The sequence below is a fragment of the Tasmannia lanceolata genome, unplaced genomic scaffold, assembly GCF_043159265.1.
Source record: "Tasmannia lanceolata isolate RefF3 unplaced genomic scaffold, GAP_Taslan_0.1 ptg000025l, whole genome shotgun sequence".
Classification (NCBI taxonomy): domain Eukaryota; kingdom Viridiplantae; phylum Streptophyta; class Magnoliopsida; order Canellales; family Winteraceae; genus Tasmannia; species Tasmannia lanceolata.
This window is the reverse complement of record NW_027518702.1, coordinates 11,184,020-11,202,745: the sequence shown is the minus strand read 5'-3', so window position 1 is coordinate 11,202,745 and position 18,726 is coordinate 11,184,020. Positions and strand designations below refer to the sequence as shown.

The 18,726-nt window shown below is 37.5% G+C and overlaps 2 protein-coding genes across 3 annotated transcripts in view; both read right to left on the bottom strand.

The window, feature by feature from the left end:
• The window catches only part of LOC143858292 (uncharacterized), a 32,328-nt gene extending 22,834 nt beyond the window's left edge, over positions 1-9,494 (bottom strand). The window contains exons 1-3 of the mRNA XM_077368940.1: positions 9,190-9,494; positions 8,410-8,486; positions 3,368-3,526 (exon numbers count right to left, since the gene is read on the bottom strand). Coding sequence (XP_077225055.1) covers positions 3,368-3,526; positions 8,410-8,486; positions 9,190-9,357 — 404 coding nt within the window. The 5' untranslated portion in view covers positions 9,358-9,494. The remainder of the gene's footprint in view (positions 1-3,367; positions 3,527-8,409; positions 8,487-9,189) is intronic.
• A 1,751-nt stretch (positions 9,495-11,245) lies between these two features.
• On the bottom strand, positions 11,246-18,249 carry LOC143857689 (histone H3.3). Of its 2 annotated transcripts, XR_013238735.1 has the most exons (6): positions 18,163-18,249; positions 12,735-12,806; positions 12,581-12,657; positions 11,946-12,036; positions 11,453-11,759; positions 11,246-11,415 (listed from the first exon to the last, which is right to left on the bottom strand). XR_013238735.1 is itself a non-coding variant. In XM_077368123.1 (5 exons), the coding sequence occupies exons 2-5, from the start codon at positions 12,804-12,806 to the stop codon at positions 11,589-11,591; spliced, it is 411 nt and encodes a 136-aa protein (XP_077224238.1). In that variant the 5' UTR covers positions 18,163-18,249; the 3' UTR covers positions 11,246-11,588. The 2 variants fall into 2 exon arrangements, 1 of the variants encoding a protein (XP_077224238.1); XM_077368123.1 differs by having other exon boundaries at positions 11,246-11,759.
• Between the last annotated feature and the right edge of the window lie 477 nt (positions 18,250-18,726).

The following is an 18,726-nucleotide window of genomic DNA, read 5'->3' as shown; positions in this document are numbered from 1 at the left end:
CGGGAAAGCAAATCCGACCAAAATAATGGGATTTGGTTTCCCACACTAGTGAGAAAAGAGACATTTCCACGTCATTTTTGGCAATTCCATGTCATTATTTGACATATTCCACCCAGGCTTGTTATTTTCTCAGGAAAGCAAGTGAACACCAGAATTATGTCTTGTCAAGGTCTTGTCAAGAAAAAAGGAGTCTATTTCCAGGGATTTGCTTTCCCGGGAACGCAAGTGAACAGAGCTTTAGAGTTCCAATATATATATATATATATATATATATATATATATATATATATATATATATATATATATAGCAGAAGAGAAAAGAAGAGATTTTTTTGAATTTTTTGAAAATTCTATGAGAATTACACATCACTTTTTTTTACTTTTTTTAACAAATGCACCCATTCAACTCACATATTTTCAATCCTACCCCCTCCTTTATGCTTTTTAACAAAGGCACCCATTAAAGCCACATAATTTCAATCTTACCCCCCCTCCTTTATGCTTTTTTAATAAAAAATCTATAGGGTGATCTTAACCATCCGATTTAAGAGGAATTATGGAAACCTCTATAGATTGGAGGGCTAGGATCAGCCTATGGAAATGATTTTTGGGGCACAACCTATTTATGTTGTGTTCCATCACATGGACAGTTTGGATCAACCTATGACGTGGTCCGTACAGTTCTTTGTCGGCCCGTGCATCGCACGAGGTTTTTTACTAGTGTGTGTGTGTGTGTGTGTGTATATATATATATATAGAGAGAGAGAGAGAGAACGGTGTCTACACACAAGTGTAGATAAGTTATCTACACACTAGCTTAAAATACAGTGGGGGCCCACATTGTTTGGGTGATCCAAAGCATTCATTTGATTGGCCCTCACAGAGATAGGGTGTGCCCAAAAAATCAGCTTCATAGGATCATCCTAACCCTTTGAACAGTGGAGGCAAAAAATGGATAGATTTGTGAAGGTTTATACACGTCCATTTTACCTCAACAAATCATAGGGTTGGGATGATCCTATGGGGCTGATTTTTTTGGGGGCACCCTATCTATGTGAGGGTCAATCAAATGAATGGTTTGGATCACCCAGACAATATGCCCCCCACTGTGTTTTAAGCTAGTGTGTAGATAACTTATCTACACTTGTGTGTAGAAACCGTATATATATATATATATATATATATATATATATATATATATATATATATATATATATATATATAAGCTTATATGAGGTGGCGCTCACAAAACATAAGACACCCACTTCGTTTGAATGATCCAAACCATTCATTTGCAAGGCCCCATCATAGATAGGGTGTGTACCAAAAATCAGCTCCATTGGATCATCCTAACCCCTCCAAAAGTGGAGGCAAAAATGGGCAGATTTGTGGACAAAAAGTGTCTATCTATTTTGCCCTCCACTTTTGGATGGGTTAGGATGATCCAATGGAGCTGATTTTTTGTACACACCCTATCTATGATGGTGCCTTTCAAATGAATGCTTTGGATCATCCTAACAATGTGGGCCCCTTATGTTTTGTGAGCGCCACCTCATATAAGCTATATGAGATTAACCTCAGGAACCCTTTTCTCATATATATATAGGGTGTGCCCAAAAAATCAACTTCATAGGATCATCCTAACCCTTCCATTTGTGGAGGTTGAAATGGATGGGTATAAACCTCCATAAATCTGCCCATATTTAACCTCCATAAATGGAAGGGTTAGAATGATCCTATGGACCTGATTTTTTGTAGGCACCATATCCATCTAAGGGCCTTTCAAATGAGTGGTTTGGATCACCCCAAAAATGTGGGCCCCTTATGTTTTGTGAGCGCCACCTCATATAAGCTATATGAGGTGACACCTTAGGAACTCTATTCTCATATATATATATATATATATATAGGGAAAATTGTTTCTGAGCTCGAGCTCATAATCAGTTTTCCCATATATATCACTTCCCCCTTTATGTGTATGTGTGTGTAGGGATTTGCTAGCGTCCATCGCAGAAGGCATTTCGCGGATGGGCTGTTGTATTGGACAGGAGCCACAAGGGCATAAGACAAATTCAGCTATGAGGTGAATATTCTCTTTTGAAAAAGAAGAGCCACAAAATGCTTTGTGCTAAATTGCCTAGACATTCCCATATATATAATATTTCCGAAGTGCTGCCAAAGTAACATAAATAATTTTTTTATTGGAAAAGAGGCATATATTTCATGGAATCATGGGAAACCCCAAGAACAACATATGCCATTTATACCATTCAAAAAAAAAAGCCATATACCTCCATGAAAGATAATATTTTGAGATAATAAATGAAAGAATACAAAACATGAAAGAGCACGGAAAAACAGACGCCTAGATCAATGGAGGCCTTGGGGGGAAGACAGCATGATGCTTGAAATTACAAAAATAATATTTTTAAAAAATGTACTTAACAGGACAAAAGGAGTCAACATAACATGAAAGATTAAATAAATTAAACAATATACATCATTAAAAGCTAACCAGCAGCAAAGAATAGGGGAAGAGAAAAAAAAACTAAGAGACCGCTGATTTCACATGCCTAGCTTGATGAAAACTTCAAACTAAGTGTCAGAAGATGTCTCATCAGTAGGCCTGTCAAGCTGTATCAACATTCTTATCCGTGTTACACTTCCCGACACTGCAAAAAAACTAGAAAAGTGGCATGCCTTTGCACAATGGATGCCAAGCTCTATATGGAAAAGCCATGATGGATCATGAAGGGAAAGCTTGGAACTGTGGTCTCATTTGTCTGAAAATACAGATGCCAATCTCTATATGGAATAGCCAATCACTAAGCCCTGCTGGACCTAACAGAACTACCTCTGATATTGAGATTTAAGAGCAGCCATGGAGGTGTTTTCCATCTTTCTATCATTTCCTCATGACTAGATCACTCCTGAAAAGTTGAAGACATTTTCTTCAAATTCCTACCATACTAAACCCGTGAAATTCTTCCCTAATAGATGCCCACACAATTATTCTCAACATGAACCTTCCCATTACATACCCTATTGCCTAACTAAGCTATAGTATCTCAGACTTATTCAGAAAGTTTTAAACTGCATTTCAGTTATTTGAATAGTTCGTAATCATATTGCTGTGGACATACTAAAAAAGATAACAATATGACATAGCCAGTGGTATGATGGATATAATGAGATGAGTGAACCTATAAGGTTCAAATGTGAAATATAGGTATGACAATTTAAAATACAATTGTCTGATCGCTGATGCTTCTAGAGAATTCGTAATTGAACAATTGAAAATTGACATAGCAAAAAAAAAAGGACCCGCATTTTTTAAAAAGAAGTTTAAGAGGGTTGAGGAACAAACCAAGTTCTGTGCATAATAATGAGGAGAAAAAGTCCAAAAAGGCCAATAAATCCCACGCTTAGATAGAATACTAGGTTCCCATGTATACTAGTCTTCAACCTTTCTGTCACTGTGAAATCCCCAGCATCTTCGTAACCCTGGATAGTGGGCACCACGGCCCTGCATAGAGAAATAACATAATATAAACAATGAGAATATGTGCTATGCGCATCATTGAGTTACGAACATGGTTTTAAATTTAGACCGAAATCCGACCGAAACCGAAATTTCCCAAAATTCCATTTTTCGCCATTTACCGATTTCGGTAATTTCGGTCCGAAATTTCGATTAAATGCCATTATTTATTTATTTTTAAAAAGTGTTACAAAATTTTGGAATTTCGGTCCGAAATTTCGGAAATTCGGTACGGAATTTCAAACCAAATTACAAAATTTCGAACCGAAATTTCGGTTTTCGGTGGGGTCCGAAACGGTTACCGAAACCGAAATTTTAAACCATGGTTACGAAATCATTATAACATTTCCTAAAGTACTAAATATAACCAACTTCTACAGATAGAAGAGGCAGAAAACAGAACCTAAAATCATATGAACTTTGCAATCCATATTATATAGAACCAATAAAGTGACTATGAACAAGTGCTCTAGAACTTACAGCAAAGGTACATAATGCCTGGTCCATAAAGCAATAAAGAAACAAAATAAAATTTTCTTGAGCTTTTCTGAGCAACCATTTCAACAATCATGTGTCGATTTCAAGCATCACATGAATATATAAACAGGAGGAAAAATAAAAAAGACATTTTCTAAACTGAAGATGTACACCATTAAACCCCCGAAAGTGTCCAACAGTCTTTTTAGCACAATTCAGGTGAATTTGGTTAGAGCTTTCGCTGTTTTGTTAGTCACTGAGAAGACAATTCGGGTTGTTAACTGTCATGCTCCTGCCCATCTTTCCAGTCAAATATGAAGCAGTGGACAGAAATTACAACATGTAGCCTACAAAAAAAACTTCCAAATGCCTATTCGAACCTGGTTCTTTTACTACAACACAAGGTTCGAGTTCATCAAACTGGTAGGAAGAGATACCAACACAACCAGATCTCAACAACGACATCGACCACATACGTCTGAATTAATTCAAATATTCAAAGAGAAAACCAAGCAGTAACTAGAGGAGGGACATATCTGCCGATAGAAATTGATTTGATAAAATAAATAAGAATGAGTGATGGATTAAAAGATCTAAAAACACAAGAAACAGGAAAAGGGGGCTGCCTTCTTACCATGACCTTCAGGTCACTTTTCTTCAAAGTAAGGTGGTCTTCTACCTACCCGATCAGCACTATAAGGACTGTGTTGCCAAAATAGACTGCAAGCCCTAGAAAAAAAAAGGGTGAAGGACGAGAACTTCGTGCGTGGGACAAGTCCCTCCGGTGCACGGCTCCAGTGCGACAGCGGGTTTTCAGCGGATGACGGTGGAAGCGGCGGTTTTGCAACGGGATGGGTCTGGCGGCAGTGCGGCGGAATGTCGGTGGGAAGGATTAGGGTTAGGTTGAGGAGAAAGTTGGGTTGGTCAGAGATGAGGGATATTAAGAGGTTTTTGGTTTAGGGTATGAGACTCAAGTTGAAGTGTGGCTGGTTAGATCGGCTAACAACAGAAAAAAAAAATGCAGCACTATGGGGTTTACCGGTTTAGAGACGTGAGTTTAGCGCAGAGCAGCGAGGTGCTCCGAAGCAAAGGGACTGTTGCAAAACTGAAATATATATGCAGGGAACCCTGTAAAGATTGTTGAGTTTTGACAACAAACCTGGGTTGGCATGAGGCTGATTGGGGTGAATTTCTGGGCTGTTAATTGGGTACAAGAAAAGATGTTTAGGGCTTCAAGAAGTGGGTTGCTAAGGTTTCTGTAGGGGATTCGGATGAAGTAAAAAAAAGAGGGGTTTTTGGGACTGGTTTTATGAGGATTTAAGGGTCTGGGATTAGCAAGAGTTGTAGGTTTAAAACGAACCTGAAGATGATGTTGAAGAAGACGGTCTCTTGTTGACTTGGATCCTTCGCTCAGATACCAATTTGATGTAGGATCGGCGCAACCGAACATTGTGATACCAAATTGATGTAGGACGATTTAGCTCTGATACCAATTGATGTAGGCCAGAGAAGAGAAAGAGGAGAAGAGAAGAAGAAGAGTGGAAGAAGAATAGAGGAAGGATAAGAGGGGAAGAAGAAAATTAGAGGGGAGAAATCTCAATCAATTCAATTGATCAACAAAACTAAAAATCTCTAATACATGAGGGCCTTATATAGGCAATTAAAATAACATGGAAAATAAAAGCCCTAAAAACTAAAATATGGAAATAAAAATCCTAAAAACTAAATAACATGGAAACGAATCCTTAAATTCCTAATGGGAAAATATGCCTCTTATTTGGCCTACAATCCTAATCAATTCTACATCTAATCCACCAAAAACATGCATCAAAGTTGGATCGTATGTTACATGATACAATGTTTTTTTCCTCCATTTATTGGCTCACTCCGTCCCTCCTGTTGCCACTTGTATTTCTCCATTTGTGTTTTTTTAATTGAAAGATGGGCTAACAGACAATCATTTTTTGTGCTAGATATATGTTCTGCCAGTTGCACGTTCAGCAATTTTCAAGCAAGTGCACACTAAATCTATCTTTGCCCACTTTTTAAATTTTATATATATATATATATATATATATATATATATATATATATATATATATATACACATATATATTTATATATTTGCCGTTGAAGTTTTTTTTTTTCAAATATACACTGATCTGCCAAATCCATCGTGTTTTGGGCATGATCCATGCATGAGTGGTAGATTCATGTTTCCTTCTTTGTTTTTTCTCTTTTTCTTTTTCTTTTTTTAATCACATATTGCAATTTTCTTTCAAAACAAAAAGGAGGAAAAGAAAGAGAACATAGGAATAGAAAGGGAAGAGAGTTACCATTCAAAAAAAAAAAAAAGAGAGAGAAAAAAGAAAGAGAAGAAAGTTCATTATTGTTAAGTTCTATATATGTATGTAAACTTACTAAGTAATAAGTATGCCATTAGTTGTTTCTTATGATGTGCTCCATCCTAAATGAACATGAATAACAACTCAACTACAATAACCATTTTAAAGAAATCAACTAGTTTGGGACAAAGGCTTTGTTGAGTTGAGTTGAGAACACAAACAGCTCAAATGATTTCTTTTAAAATGTATGCATTAAATTTTTAAAAAAAAAATGGCCTAAGCCACAACAAAAAGAGGAGCAGAAACGGAAACCATTAGGCAAAAACACCTACAATAAAAGCATATTGTGCCAAATCCTTAAATCATTACAAGTATTTTCAAAATTTGCTTTAGTTGTTTAGTATGATGTAGGATCGACGCAACGAAACGCTCTGATACCTAACTGATGTAGGACGATTTAGCTCTGATACCAAATTGATGTCGGCCATGGAAGAGAAAGAGAAGAAAGAAGAGGAGAAGAAGAGTAGAAGGAGGAAGTAGAAGAGGGGGAGAATAGACCTCGTCACAAAATATAAAGCACTCACAACACAAACAACTCAAATGATTTCTTTTAAAATGTATGCATTATATATATTTTTTTAAAAGGCCTAAGCCACAATAAAAAGAGGAGCAGAGAGGGAAACCATTAGCCAAAAACGCCTACAATAAAAGCATATTGTACCAAATCTTTAAATCATTACAAGTATTTTCAAAATTTGCTTTAGTTGTTTACTATGATGGAGGATCGACGCAACGGAACACTCTGATACCAAACTGATGTAGGACGATTTAGCTCTGATACCAAACTTATGTAGGCCAGGGAAGAGAAAGAGAAGAAAGAAGAGGAGAAGGAGGAAGGAGAAGAGAGAATAGCAAAATAGAGGGGAGAAATTTCAATCAATTCAATTAATCATCAAAACTAAAAATCTCTAATACATGAGGGTCTTATATAGGCAATTGAAATAATCTGAAAATAAAATAACAATGAAAATAAAAGCCTAAAAACTAAAACATTGAAACTAAATAACATGGAAATAAATCCCTTAAAATTCTAATGGGCAAATATGCCTCTTATTGGGCCTACAATCCTCATCAAGAATACTCAACCACTTCCCACCCCATTTCCTTCTCAGCTTCAAGCAAGCGGAGAAACGCGTGAAAAAATAGGCCTGGAGATCACATTCTTTATGATGAACATTATCCCGCATATGTAGAGGACAGAGTCATGTGTCACTCATTCCAGTACAAACTCGTATTGCAAAATATTAAAGTATAACAATATCTGTTTCAATCTGAGTGAGTTCTGGCAATCTGAGCTTAGGCTCATGTACATGATGCTTCCGACTAGCTGGGATAAAGTTCCAGTACAGCTCACGAAATAAGAATCCCATCAAGATTTTAATCCTTGTTATCTTTCTCCTATATGTTTTAGCTTAAACCTATCATTTTTGCTCCAAAATATCAAGCCTCTTCATTTGTTTTAGTAACAAGTTTCAGGCTAATGCCTACAATTGATTCCAAATTGAAAACCTATTACGAGCACCTCACATGCCAAGGCTAAGTGGTTGAGTAGTTTGTTTGTAATTCATATGTATGCAATAAGCCGGTGAACTTAAAAGGTCTAAACTGCGCAAATATCAGTATGTAGAATGGATATATGCAGAAGCTGTAGCTGACCATCCGTAACAAACACTCAGTATACATAATTAATCATTTGCGCTGCACACTAAAGGTATAAATAAAAACTAAATCTTAAAGATATTGAACAAGACAGGACACATAAAATGTTCAATGGGCAGGCCAATTATTAAAAAGGAGCATAATTGCCCAAGAACATGTATAATAGATATATATCCATAGGAGTTTGACCAAAGATAACTCATAACTATGAATCCAATAATCTACTTGATCAAATGAGCGTCGATAATTTCTTGCCGTAGTGGCTAAATTACCAGAAGCTTATGGTGAAATATTAAATATGGATCTGCATGTTCGTATGAAGCATACCATGTAAGCGCAAAAGTACTCCAATATGACCAGCTCCAAAAGAAAGCAATGCCCCCTTTCTCATGACCAATTATTGTCTGTATGAAAAATAAGAAAACCAAGTAATCCCATTAAAACATAGAAACTCATTTAGCCAAAAAGTTATTGAATCCCAAATAACAGATAGCTACTATAACCGATAGTCCTAGTAACTTATACATTGCAGCAAACATGACAGCAAATGAATTGAGAGCAAAAGGCAAAATGTTATAATAGGACGCCCATAACGAACAGCACATGTGAAATCATCAGATTTTGAATCCCAAATTCATTTCAAACAAAATCCATAAGACAAAGAACTTAACGGACTGAAGTGAGTGCTGTTACAGAGCTCAGTAGAAAGAGGTTAGTGATCCCAAATCAAGCCAGACAAATGGGGGACAAACTTCGAGGCATACCGAATTGCGAATAGTTCATGACAAAAAAGCCCTATGAGTGGCTCTAATGGAACAATATAAAGTAATTTGCAACCAATAAAAACTTTATACAAACACTTAGGCATATATGTATCACAGTTTAAGTAGCTCAAAATCTCGAAAACATTCCAAAACTGAATTTTGAAAATCCGCACTACATGCAACCAAATAAATTCTATCAAAGAATAAAACAACCAGCCGATCACAAAATAATTCAGAATAAACTGGAGTTCGAAAACGAAGAGAAAGATAATTACATTGATCTGGTTATCTGCAATAAATTGAAATAATTAGAACGCGAAAAAGAAAGGGAGGTGAATCTGACCGTCCATATATCTGCGGGGACGAGGATGATGATGGAAAGAGAACAGAACCAGGCGTATCCAACGGTGAAGATCACGTATCGGGGGATGTCGGGTCCCGCAAAATATTTGAGCGTCACGGTAACCATGCCGAGTGTTAGGGGAAGCGAAATTAGATAGAAAACCCACATCTCTCTCTCTCTCTCTCTCTCTCTCTGGGAAAAGGCAAAGGAGAAAGAAGAGAGGGTTTTCCGAGGTTTTTTAAGAGGGCGACACCCAGGTCAAGCGGATCCAAAAAGCGAGCGAAATGCTGTTTGCAGGTGGGGAGGAGCTTTCTATTGCAAAAAACAGGTGAGGTTTGGTGGTTTATTATAGGGTGTCGTCAACGGATCCACTTTGGGTTGGATCCACCTGTGTCACAGTCACGATCCATTCAAATTCCTTATCGGTCGGATTGTGCTTCAGATCCTACTTTCCACGTCATGATCACGATCCATTTTAATTCGGACCATCCATCGGAATGTCTTGTTATGTCCCACTGAGGTAAGTAAACAATTAATTCTTTTTTAAGGCAAGAAATTTAACAGCTTGAAGAGATGTTAGGGGATTGATCTCGTTGATGGCGAGCTGTAGAGGAAAGAGAAATTAGAACCCTAGATCTGAGTTTTTTATGTTAAAAAAATAAAATAGAATAAAAACCTAAAAGCTTCCTAGGGCAATGTAAGATCTACGAACGAGGGAGCCTCTCTCATGGTGTCCTCTTGAGTATCTTGTCTTCTTGAGAGAGAGAGAGAGAGAGAGATTGAGATTGGGATTTGGGATAACCGTTGTTGTTAATGGCAGCCGGGTAGCCAAAAGAACAAAACCCTAAAACTCCTCTCTTTTCCTTTTTGAAAGTATGAAATGAAACGACTGAAATGAGTGAAATCACATTCCCATCTGATTCATCAAGTGATAAGATCAACAGTCTTGATTTTTCATACACATCTCCTCGTGGGACCCAAAATTTATCGTTTAGCATCGATGGGTAAAGTGGTTTATATGAGGCGTAGGAAGAAGTTTAGATGGGTCCAGCACCCCGGCATATTTGAATTGGGTCCCATTATTTTGGCCGATGGGAAAATGGGATCATCTAAACTACCGTTCTTTTTCTCACAAATAAAAAGAAGAAGAATCAAAGTGCGCTAAACTTACGCCGGGTGCGTCCTACGCTCATGTTTATATGGGGTTGTCTCAATTTGAAGGATGGTTTAGTGGGGCCCACTATGGCACAATGGTTCACATCTCGTGGCTAAAAATATATTTTATCTGACGAATTGAAGAATCAAGAAGGGCACCACTATCGAATTGTTTATGACCCCCTATGCCCAACAGCAACCACAGTTGTAAAACACGTTTGGATATGACCTTAAGAGCAATAACATTCAAATTTCAAAGAGATATATGGGAAGTGATTTATTGCTCCTTTTTCCACAATGGACAGCCCCCTCTTGTGTATTTATGACTACTCTCTTACACTAGAGGGGGGCTGTCCCAACTGAAAAATGAAACTAATATATCATTTCCCTACATAGAGAGTATAATATGTGACTTAAAAACACTTTTGCAGAGCCCTGATCCAAAGGTTGAACTTGAATACTCGAACTAGGCTAAAAAACACTGAAAATCATGAAAAACGCTAGAAATGGTTCAGAAGCACGGCAAAATTCCAAGGTGAGGTCGAATGGTCGAAGGTTTTCTGGGTATATCTTGAAAATGGGTTTTGCTAACGAGGCACCCGTTAAGGCGCATTGGAAATTATATTCTACACACTGTTTGATAAAAATACTCATATTGTTATCAAAATATGTGTAGAATATCATTTCCAATGCACCTTAATCGTTAGCAAAACCCCTTGAAAATTTAGGAGTGCTACCCTCCCCGAGGTTGCTAAGCATATGTCGAAAATTCATCCCTATAGCAAGCATAGTTTATCCCTTTACTTGCAATACTACTATAGCCGTAAGAAACCATTTATGCACATTGCATATAAATGTCAGACCACAACAGCTTGTAAAGCAGCAGAGCACACGAGAGCAATTTACGAGCCTAGGAGCACACATGGATATTATAATTCAGAAACCATACTTGGAAGCAGTTGAGAAACTACCGCATTGACACAAAAAACACATAACAAGTAGTAAGAACTGGATACGAACCAACCAATCCAACAAAACACATATTCCACATCTTCACGTGAACAAGAAAACCTAACACAAGTACTTCATATGACTGTCCATTCATAACCCAATGATGTTACCAGTAAGATAATCCACCTACCTAATGCTAAGGTATATAGGATGAAGAGAGAATAGAGGGTATAGAAGAGGGATGATTGAGATTAATTGTCCATGTCGTGATAGTTCAATGATCAGAGAGAGGATCAAGCCCTCTCACCGCGGATCCTCCTGGCGAGCTGGATGTCTTTGGGCATGATGGTCACTCGCTTGGCATGGATTGCGCAGAGATTGGTGTCCTCAAAAAGACCCACAAGGTACGCCTCTGCAGCCTCTTGCAGGGCAAGAACTGCATGGCTCTGGAAACGCAGGTCCGTCTGCACCGCAAAAAACAAATGACATGAGATGAACAAAGCAACAGAACCAATACAAAATGAGAGAGAGAGAGAGAGAACTAGTTAAACAACAATGTCAAAATCTGTGTAATCAAAGATACCCGATACCCAATAACAAAACCAAATGCTACAAACATCCAAGAAAAATTAAGAATTCCCCTCACCCACCTTGAAATCCTGAGCAATTTCACGAACCAGCCTCTGGAATGGCAATTTCCTGATAAGAAGTTCAGTGCTCTTCTGATACTTGCGGATTTCACTAGAAAGAACAAGTTAAATCACAATGTCAAAATCTTCATGATCAAAGACACCCAATAACAAAACCAAATGCAACAAACAACAAAAAAAAACCATCACATCAGACTCAGAATAGTAGAATAGGTAGTCAAAAGGGGCGTAACAAGCATTGAATTTGCCTGGAACTGACCTCAGAGAAGAGTGGCAAGTAGGGTTTGGTTGCCAATCTTGGAGTAGTGGGAAGAGAGACATCAGCAATATAGAGGAGAGAGAGAGAGAGAGAGAGAGAGAGAGAGAGAATGCATCATTCCTAAGATATCCAAGCAAAATTTAACCTTTTTTGTTGTTTTGGGGTAAGGGAGACACATCAGCAGACAGCAAGGTTGAACCAAGAGAAGACATCCCTAGGAGTCTCCAAGGTTTTCAATGCTACAAAGGCAACCAACCAAACAAGGAGTTTTGCTAACGTGGCACCAAAATTCCAAGAAAAATCCCTAAGCCATCCCAGATTTTATGCAACCAAACACAGAAACGTGGTGAAGGAAAACTAAAGAATAACAACATACCGAAGAGCAACAGTTCCGGGGCGATATCTGTGGGGTTTCTTCACACCACCTGTGGTTGGAGCAGACTTACGGGCAGCCTAATATACAAACCATATATTTAAGCTTGAATTCACAGAGAAAAAACAAGGAAAGAATATCAGTAAGAATAACTGACCTTTGTTGCAAGCTGCTTCCTTGGAGCCTTTCCTCCAGTGGATTTACGAGCAGTCTGCTTTGTACGGGCCATCTAAGAACGCAAGATTCTTCTTCATCAGAATTCCAACAATTTTACAGATCTCTCCACAGTTAAAACGAGCATATCATACACTCATTCAGTTTTGGAGTATACTTATTAGCTTCATACGATAAACACCTTAAAACGAAGAGGGAAGATAGAACAAATATTTCCTAAATTAGCTTCTTTAGTCAGAAGTGATGGGGACATCGACAAAGGATTTAGAGTATCACACCACACACGGCGACATCAGCAGCCATCCATCACATTGAAATGGCTAGACCCTTGACCGAGCTATCAATGGCTAGACCCTTTATCCAACAATAGAAATTCTTAGATAAGCTGTTCCGTAGATTGGATACTCTGCTGGGATAATTTATCTTGAATAAACCCCTGGGATTGGCTCCTCTACTTGGGCTGTTCCTGACATGAAAGGAGGATAGCAAGCCTATCTAAGGAAAAAATAAAACTCAGCTTTCTATTCCCATGGACAGCCCCATTGAGAGATGCAGTAAGGAATTTTGGGCCGTTCAGAAACTTCTATTCCAGGATATGTTAATCTGTTGATGCTGCCAAAATTGTTACAAGAAATCTACCCAGAGTTCCCTAGATAGTTGAAAAATAGAGCCACTCTTAGAATGTGTTAGCGATGTTCATTTGGAACAAAGACATTGTCTCTGGTTCTCATTACTTATATTTCTGTTGAGCATTGTGGCAGGCCTTCAACATGGAATGTGGGATCTCTCCAGTGGACCCAGAATCAATAGAATTAGACAAACCTTTCCAATCCAATAAATGTTTTGTCATTGAATGTGAACAATGGCCCATAGTGGTATTTGTCCTTCCTTTCCTTTGAATGGTTAGGATCATCTGCGTGGTATGCATTTTGACCAATGGAGACGTAAGGTGGGGGCCCACACGATGAACAGTCTGGATTGACATAAGGGTGGGACCCACCATATTTAGTAATATAAAAAAAACTCGAGGATGATCTCTCTAATGTTGAGTGTGCTTAACAAGTTCATGCATTGTTGGGTTCTTCTCCCCTAAAAACACCACCAATGTCTGCCCTGCCGGGCTGGCCAAGAGAGCAACCATCATCATTAAGCTTTATGATGTTTCTAGAAGGAGGTTTCGATTTCGCTACCACTTTAATTTGGGCGACATTACCTCTCAATAGTGTCTCAATTTCCATTGATGACATCTGCTCAATTTCAATTATTATGATTCAATAAAACACTAGACTTAATGTGACTAATCTTCAATGTGGTTACTCATATATAAAAGAGACAAGATTATTTGCTAAGCACTTCTTTTCTTCCGGTTACTACTAAATTTACAATATGATATTGGAGAATTTTTATGATGGCCGACCGTGAAAACAACAAGGGCGGAGTGTCAAAACTCTGCCCCTTGATTTTTTATCCTGGTCAAACCCCCTTTTTTGACTTTCCACTTAGATCAAAAATCAAGGGACACTCTGCCCTTGTTGTTTTGACGGTCGGCCACCATATAATTTCTCCTGATAATATATATTGCATGTGCATTTTTGTCACATTTGTGGTGCACGTTCTATTTGGGCCCCATTTTGCATGTTAGGGCAATCATAGTTTGTTTTACATGATGTCTAACAGGTTTCTATTGAGTTTATGTGCAGCCAAACACATCTTTCCGTATTTTCTGCTAAGTTTCTGTCAACAAAACGCTCATCTAACAAGTTTTCTATTAGGTTTTTTTTCCTTTCTTTTCCATTTGCCCACATCAGTTTCCTTTCCTTTCTTTTCTCGACAAGTAAACAAAGCCGAACCAAAAAAATGCACTTTTTGGATTACTTGGTGTGTTTCTTTGCCAAAGTAACACCCAAATCCTTAGAGATTACCGGACAACAAAAATGTATAATAATTACAAGTCCGGTAACGTGACATCCCTTCTTTTTCCATATGAAATATCTCAAACAAAATTCCATAGGTCATCTCTCTCTCTGTCTCTCTCCTATGTTGGTAAGCTTGCATCCAAACATAATAAAGCTCATGGTTTTCCAGAGGTTTACATGACATCCAAAATCCTACACCCTTCCCATAGACTTTATTTCCCTGAAGAATGCTTAAGCATCCAAACAGAGCCTAATAGGGAGAGATAGAGAGAGAGAGGGGTGAGGAGGATAACATATGAAATTTTGTCATTTTTGAGATATTTAATATGGAAAAAGAAGTGATGCCACATCCCTAAACATGCAATTGCTATACCTTTTTGTTGTCATATAAACTCTAAAGATTTGGGTGTACTTTAGCAAAAAAAACACCAAGTAATCCAAAAGTGCATTTTTTTGCTTTGCGACTGCTTGAGGATCCCTTGCAATCTGCATCCAAACAAAGACTTAGGTATTTTCTTGTGTGGGAATTACATGCAGGCAGGCACTGCCAATCATTTTGACAGAGATAAGACAATTAATATGGTTGAAGACCGATTCTACTGGCCTAGTCTTAAAGCTAGACGTAGCTAGAATTATTGGTGTTATCCATGCCACACAACCAAACAAATGAGGCAAAATACTAGGTTATATTCCTCTGCCAGTGCCTCACACCCCTAGGCATGAAGAATGGATTTCCTTTTGGATCTTCCAAAGACCTCGAGAGTCGATGATTTTATATTTTTTATTCTTGACTGCTTTTAAAAAATGACCCACTTCATTCCTTGATAAAAGACCCATAATGCCTCAAGCATTGCCAAACTTTTCTTTCAAGCTACCGTTGGACTACATGGCTTACCCAAAACCATAGTGTCAAACAAAGATGTCAAATTTACAAGCTACTTTGGAAAGACACTAGGGAAAATCTTAGGAACTAAGTTGCAATTTCCCTCAGCCTTTCACCCTTAGGCCGATGGTCAAACCGAGGTCATTAACCAAGTCTAGGAAACCTTTTGAGATGCCTTGGGGAATCTAATACTAGACTATTTTTAGACATGGGAGCATAATCTTCATTTATATGGTAGGTTTTAGTTCGTATTTCTGGATTTTACTAAGTTTGGGTCTTATTTTGTAAATTATGGACTTTTGGTTGTATTTTATAACTTTTTAGTTACTAGTTAGAGAGGAGGATCGTTATGAATTGTGAAGGTAAGGTAGGGTAGTTACTCCTTTATTTTAGGAGAAAACATGTTTTCTCCTTCCTTTGTGAAGCCCACCTTGTAGAGAATTAATGAAAATGAATAAAATTGAAGATTTGGAGGCCTTTAAGATCTTGAAGGTCCTACCCATTGAAGAGAACTATTTGGGATTTAATGAAAATCAAGGTATTTTCTCAATTTCTCTCTCTTCTACAAATCATTTCTCCATCTCTTTGTCTCTCCATTCTCTTTTCTCTCAAACAATCTCTATTAAATCTGCATTTCCATATTGACTTTCCTTCTAAAGAAACAAAAAAAAAACCTAATATTCATTCCTTTCATCCAAATTTCACCCACCAATGCCTTTAAATCTTTTGGATCTAGGTCAAGCTTATAATATAAACCCACCAGATCCTTAGCATTTGCACTCACAATTGATCCCCTCCAAATTCTGCATGTGAGGTTGTTTTGGGTGGCAAGTTGACCAGATCAATTCTGGTTGAATGTTGACAATGGAAAGTAGCAAGCTTATAATATAAACCCACCAAATCCTTAGCATTTGCACTCACAATTGATCCCCTCCAAATTCTGCATGTGAGGTTGTTTTGGGTGGCAAGTTGACCAGATCAATTCTGGTTGAATGTTGACAATGGAAATTAGCAAAATACCCCTGCATGTAGATCTGAAAATTGCATCTTTTCAGATGGCTAAATTGGTTTTTGACACTTAAATCTTTTAAATCATGCCACAATTTGATATTTTGGATTAATTTGTGACACCCTACATCTCTCTTGAAAGCTTAATCGGTTAAATACCCATTTTCTACCACCACCTTGAAGGGAAACCTAGTTTCTTTTCTTGAGGTTGTTGGTGGAATCTTGGATTAAGGATCTGGGACTATTTACCATGTTTCTTTTTCCCCTCTATTGGAATTACATATTTGGGACAGCAGTATAGGGTCATGCATCCATCTAACTTTGAACTTTCTTTGGTACTTTTGGTTTTGCTCAAGTGTGCAAAAAATTTGCAAGTGATTTGGGTGATCAATTGCTTGTGTTAGTTTTCTTTGTTATTTAAGCCTACTCAATCATGGCATAATGTACCATCCAAACCTGACCTATTCTGCATCACAAAGTTTTTTCCTCGATCTACTATAAATTTGGTAAGATGGCTTTCTTACAACATAAACAGCTTACAAACCAAGATAGAAAAATATTTCCTCAATTAGTTTTTTCAGCCTTTCCTGAATCAACTAGAGAATTGGTAAAATGACTAGACCTATATACAATTTAACAAGAGAAACTAGTACCAAATTAATCAAAGCACCCAACCAAACAATTTCTTATTTAGAGAAAAAGAACAACAGAGGAATCAAGTAATTCATCCAAGAAAGAACAAAAAGCAATAAAGAAAACTGAAATAGGCAATCAAGAATAGCCAGTAGATGGGGTTAAAATATACCCAAAACCCAAAAGAAAAGAAACCATTAAAATATTCATAGCCAGGGCTTAAGAAAACATGATAATAAAAAATCCAAAACCCTCCATAAACCATAGAAAAAAAGTACATGAAAAATATTCTCTGAACCTGCCGGAATAAATATCATGGAATCATTCAGAGAAACCCTAATTCCATCCGAGTCAACATAGGGAAAAAAAACAAACCCTAGCCCTAGCTCCAACGAAGAGAAACCAAAAAGCTAGAAAACCTAAACCCAAATTAACAAAAATATGACACAGGTAACAATAAAATCTAACCATAACCCTCTAACCCTAAAATAATGAAGGAAAAAAAAAATCAGAGAAACCCTAATTCCATCAGAGAAAACATTGGAACAAAACAAACCCTAGCCCTAGCTCCAAAGAAGATAAACCAAAACCCTAGAAATCCTAATCCCAAATATAAAAACAATATGACACAGGTAACAATAAAATCTAACCCTAAACCTCTAACCCTAAAATAATGAAAAAAAAAATCAGAGACCCCCTAATTCCATCCGAGAAAACATAGGAAAAAAACAAACCCTAGCTCTAGCTCGAACGAAGAGAAACCAAAACGCTGGAAAACCTAAACCCAAATTAACAAAAATACGACACAAGTAACAATAAAATCCAACCCTAACCCTAAAATAATGAAAAAAAACACAGATTAAAAAGAAAAGAACTAATGAAATGCAGAAATCAAAGCAACAACAAACAACAGAGATCTATATGCAGAAGAAATTAAAAGAAATTGAAAGGGAATAAAATTCATCGCTAACCTCTGATTTTCGTTGTGAAGTGTAAAAGAGAACAAAAAGAGGGCACAGAGAATAAAGAGAGAAAGTTCTAAATATTTATAGCTTTTTTGCAAATGGGATCGGATCTGAAACTTATATGAACGGTTGGTACGAATTCGTACGTATCGAACGGACACGAATCGTTCTAGATGTGTTTTTTCAGTTATGAATCTGACGGATAAAATCTTCTCCCGCTGTGTTTTCTAACATTGCATCGGACGGCTGAGCGTTGTTTAATGTGCTTAGTTCGGATCGTGGCGGGGTTCAAAACTCGCTTCTTATTGGTTAGAAGTTAGAACTTAGAAGAGCAAAGAGCAACTGGAGTTTAGTAGTTTACGGAAAAGTATATGAAAGATTTTATTATGACTCACATATCCTCCCCCCACGTTAGAAAGACATTAGAGATGGAAATGATAAATTCGTCCCCCCTTTTCTTCGCCACGCAGCACCTTCTAGTGCAAAAATTGTAGTCATATAAATAACTCTAGAGGGTGGGGGTGGCCCGGGCAAGAAAAGAGGAAGAAGACATCTTAACTGGTACAAGTT

Coding starts and splice junctions, on each gene's coding strand:
- LOC143857689 (XM_077368123.1), bottom strand. CDS start 12,806: ATGGCCCGTACAAAGCAGACTGCTCGTAAATCCACTGGAGGAAAGGCT. Junction 12,037..12,580: donor CCCGGAACTGTTGCTCTTCG/GTATGTTGTTAT, acceptor TGTTCTTTCTAG/TGAAATCCGCAAGTATCAGA. Junction 11,760..11,945: donor AAATTGCTCAGGATTTCAAG/GTGGGTGAGGGG, acceptor TTTGCGGTGCAG/ACGGACCTGCGTTTCCAGAG.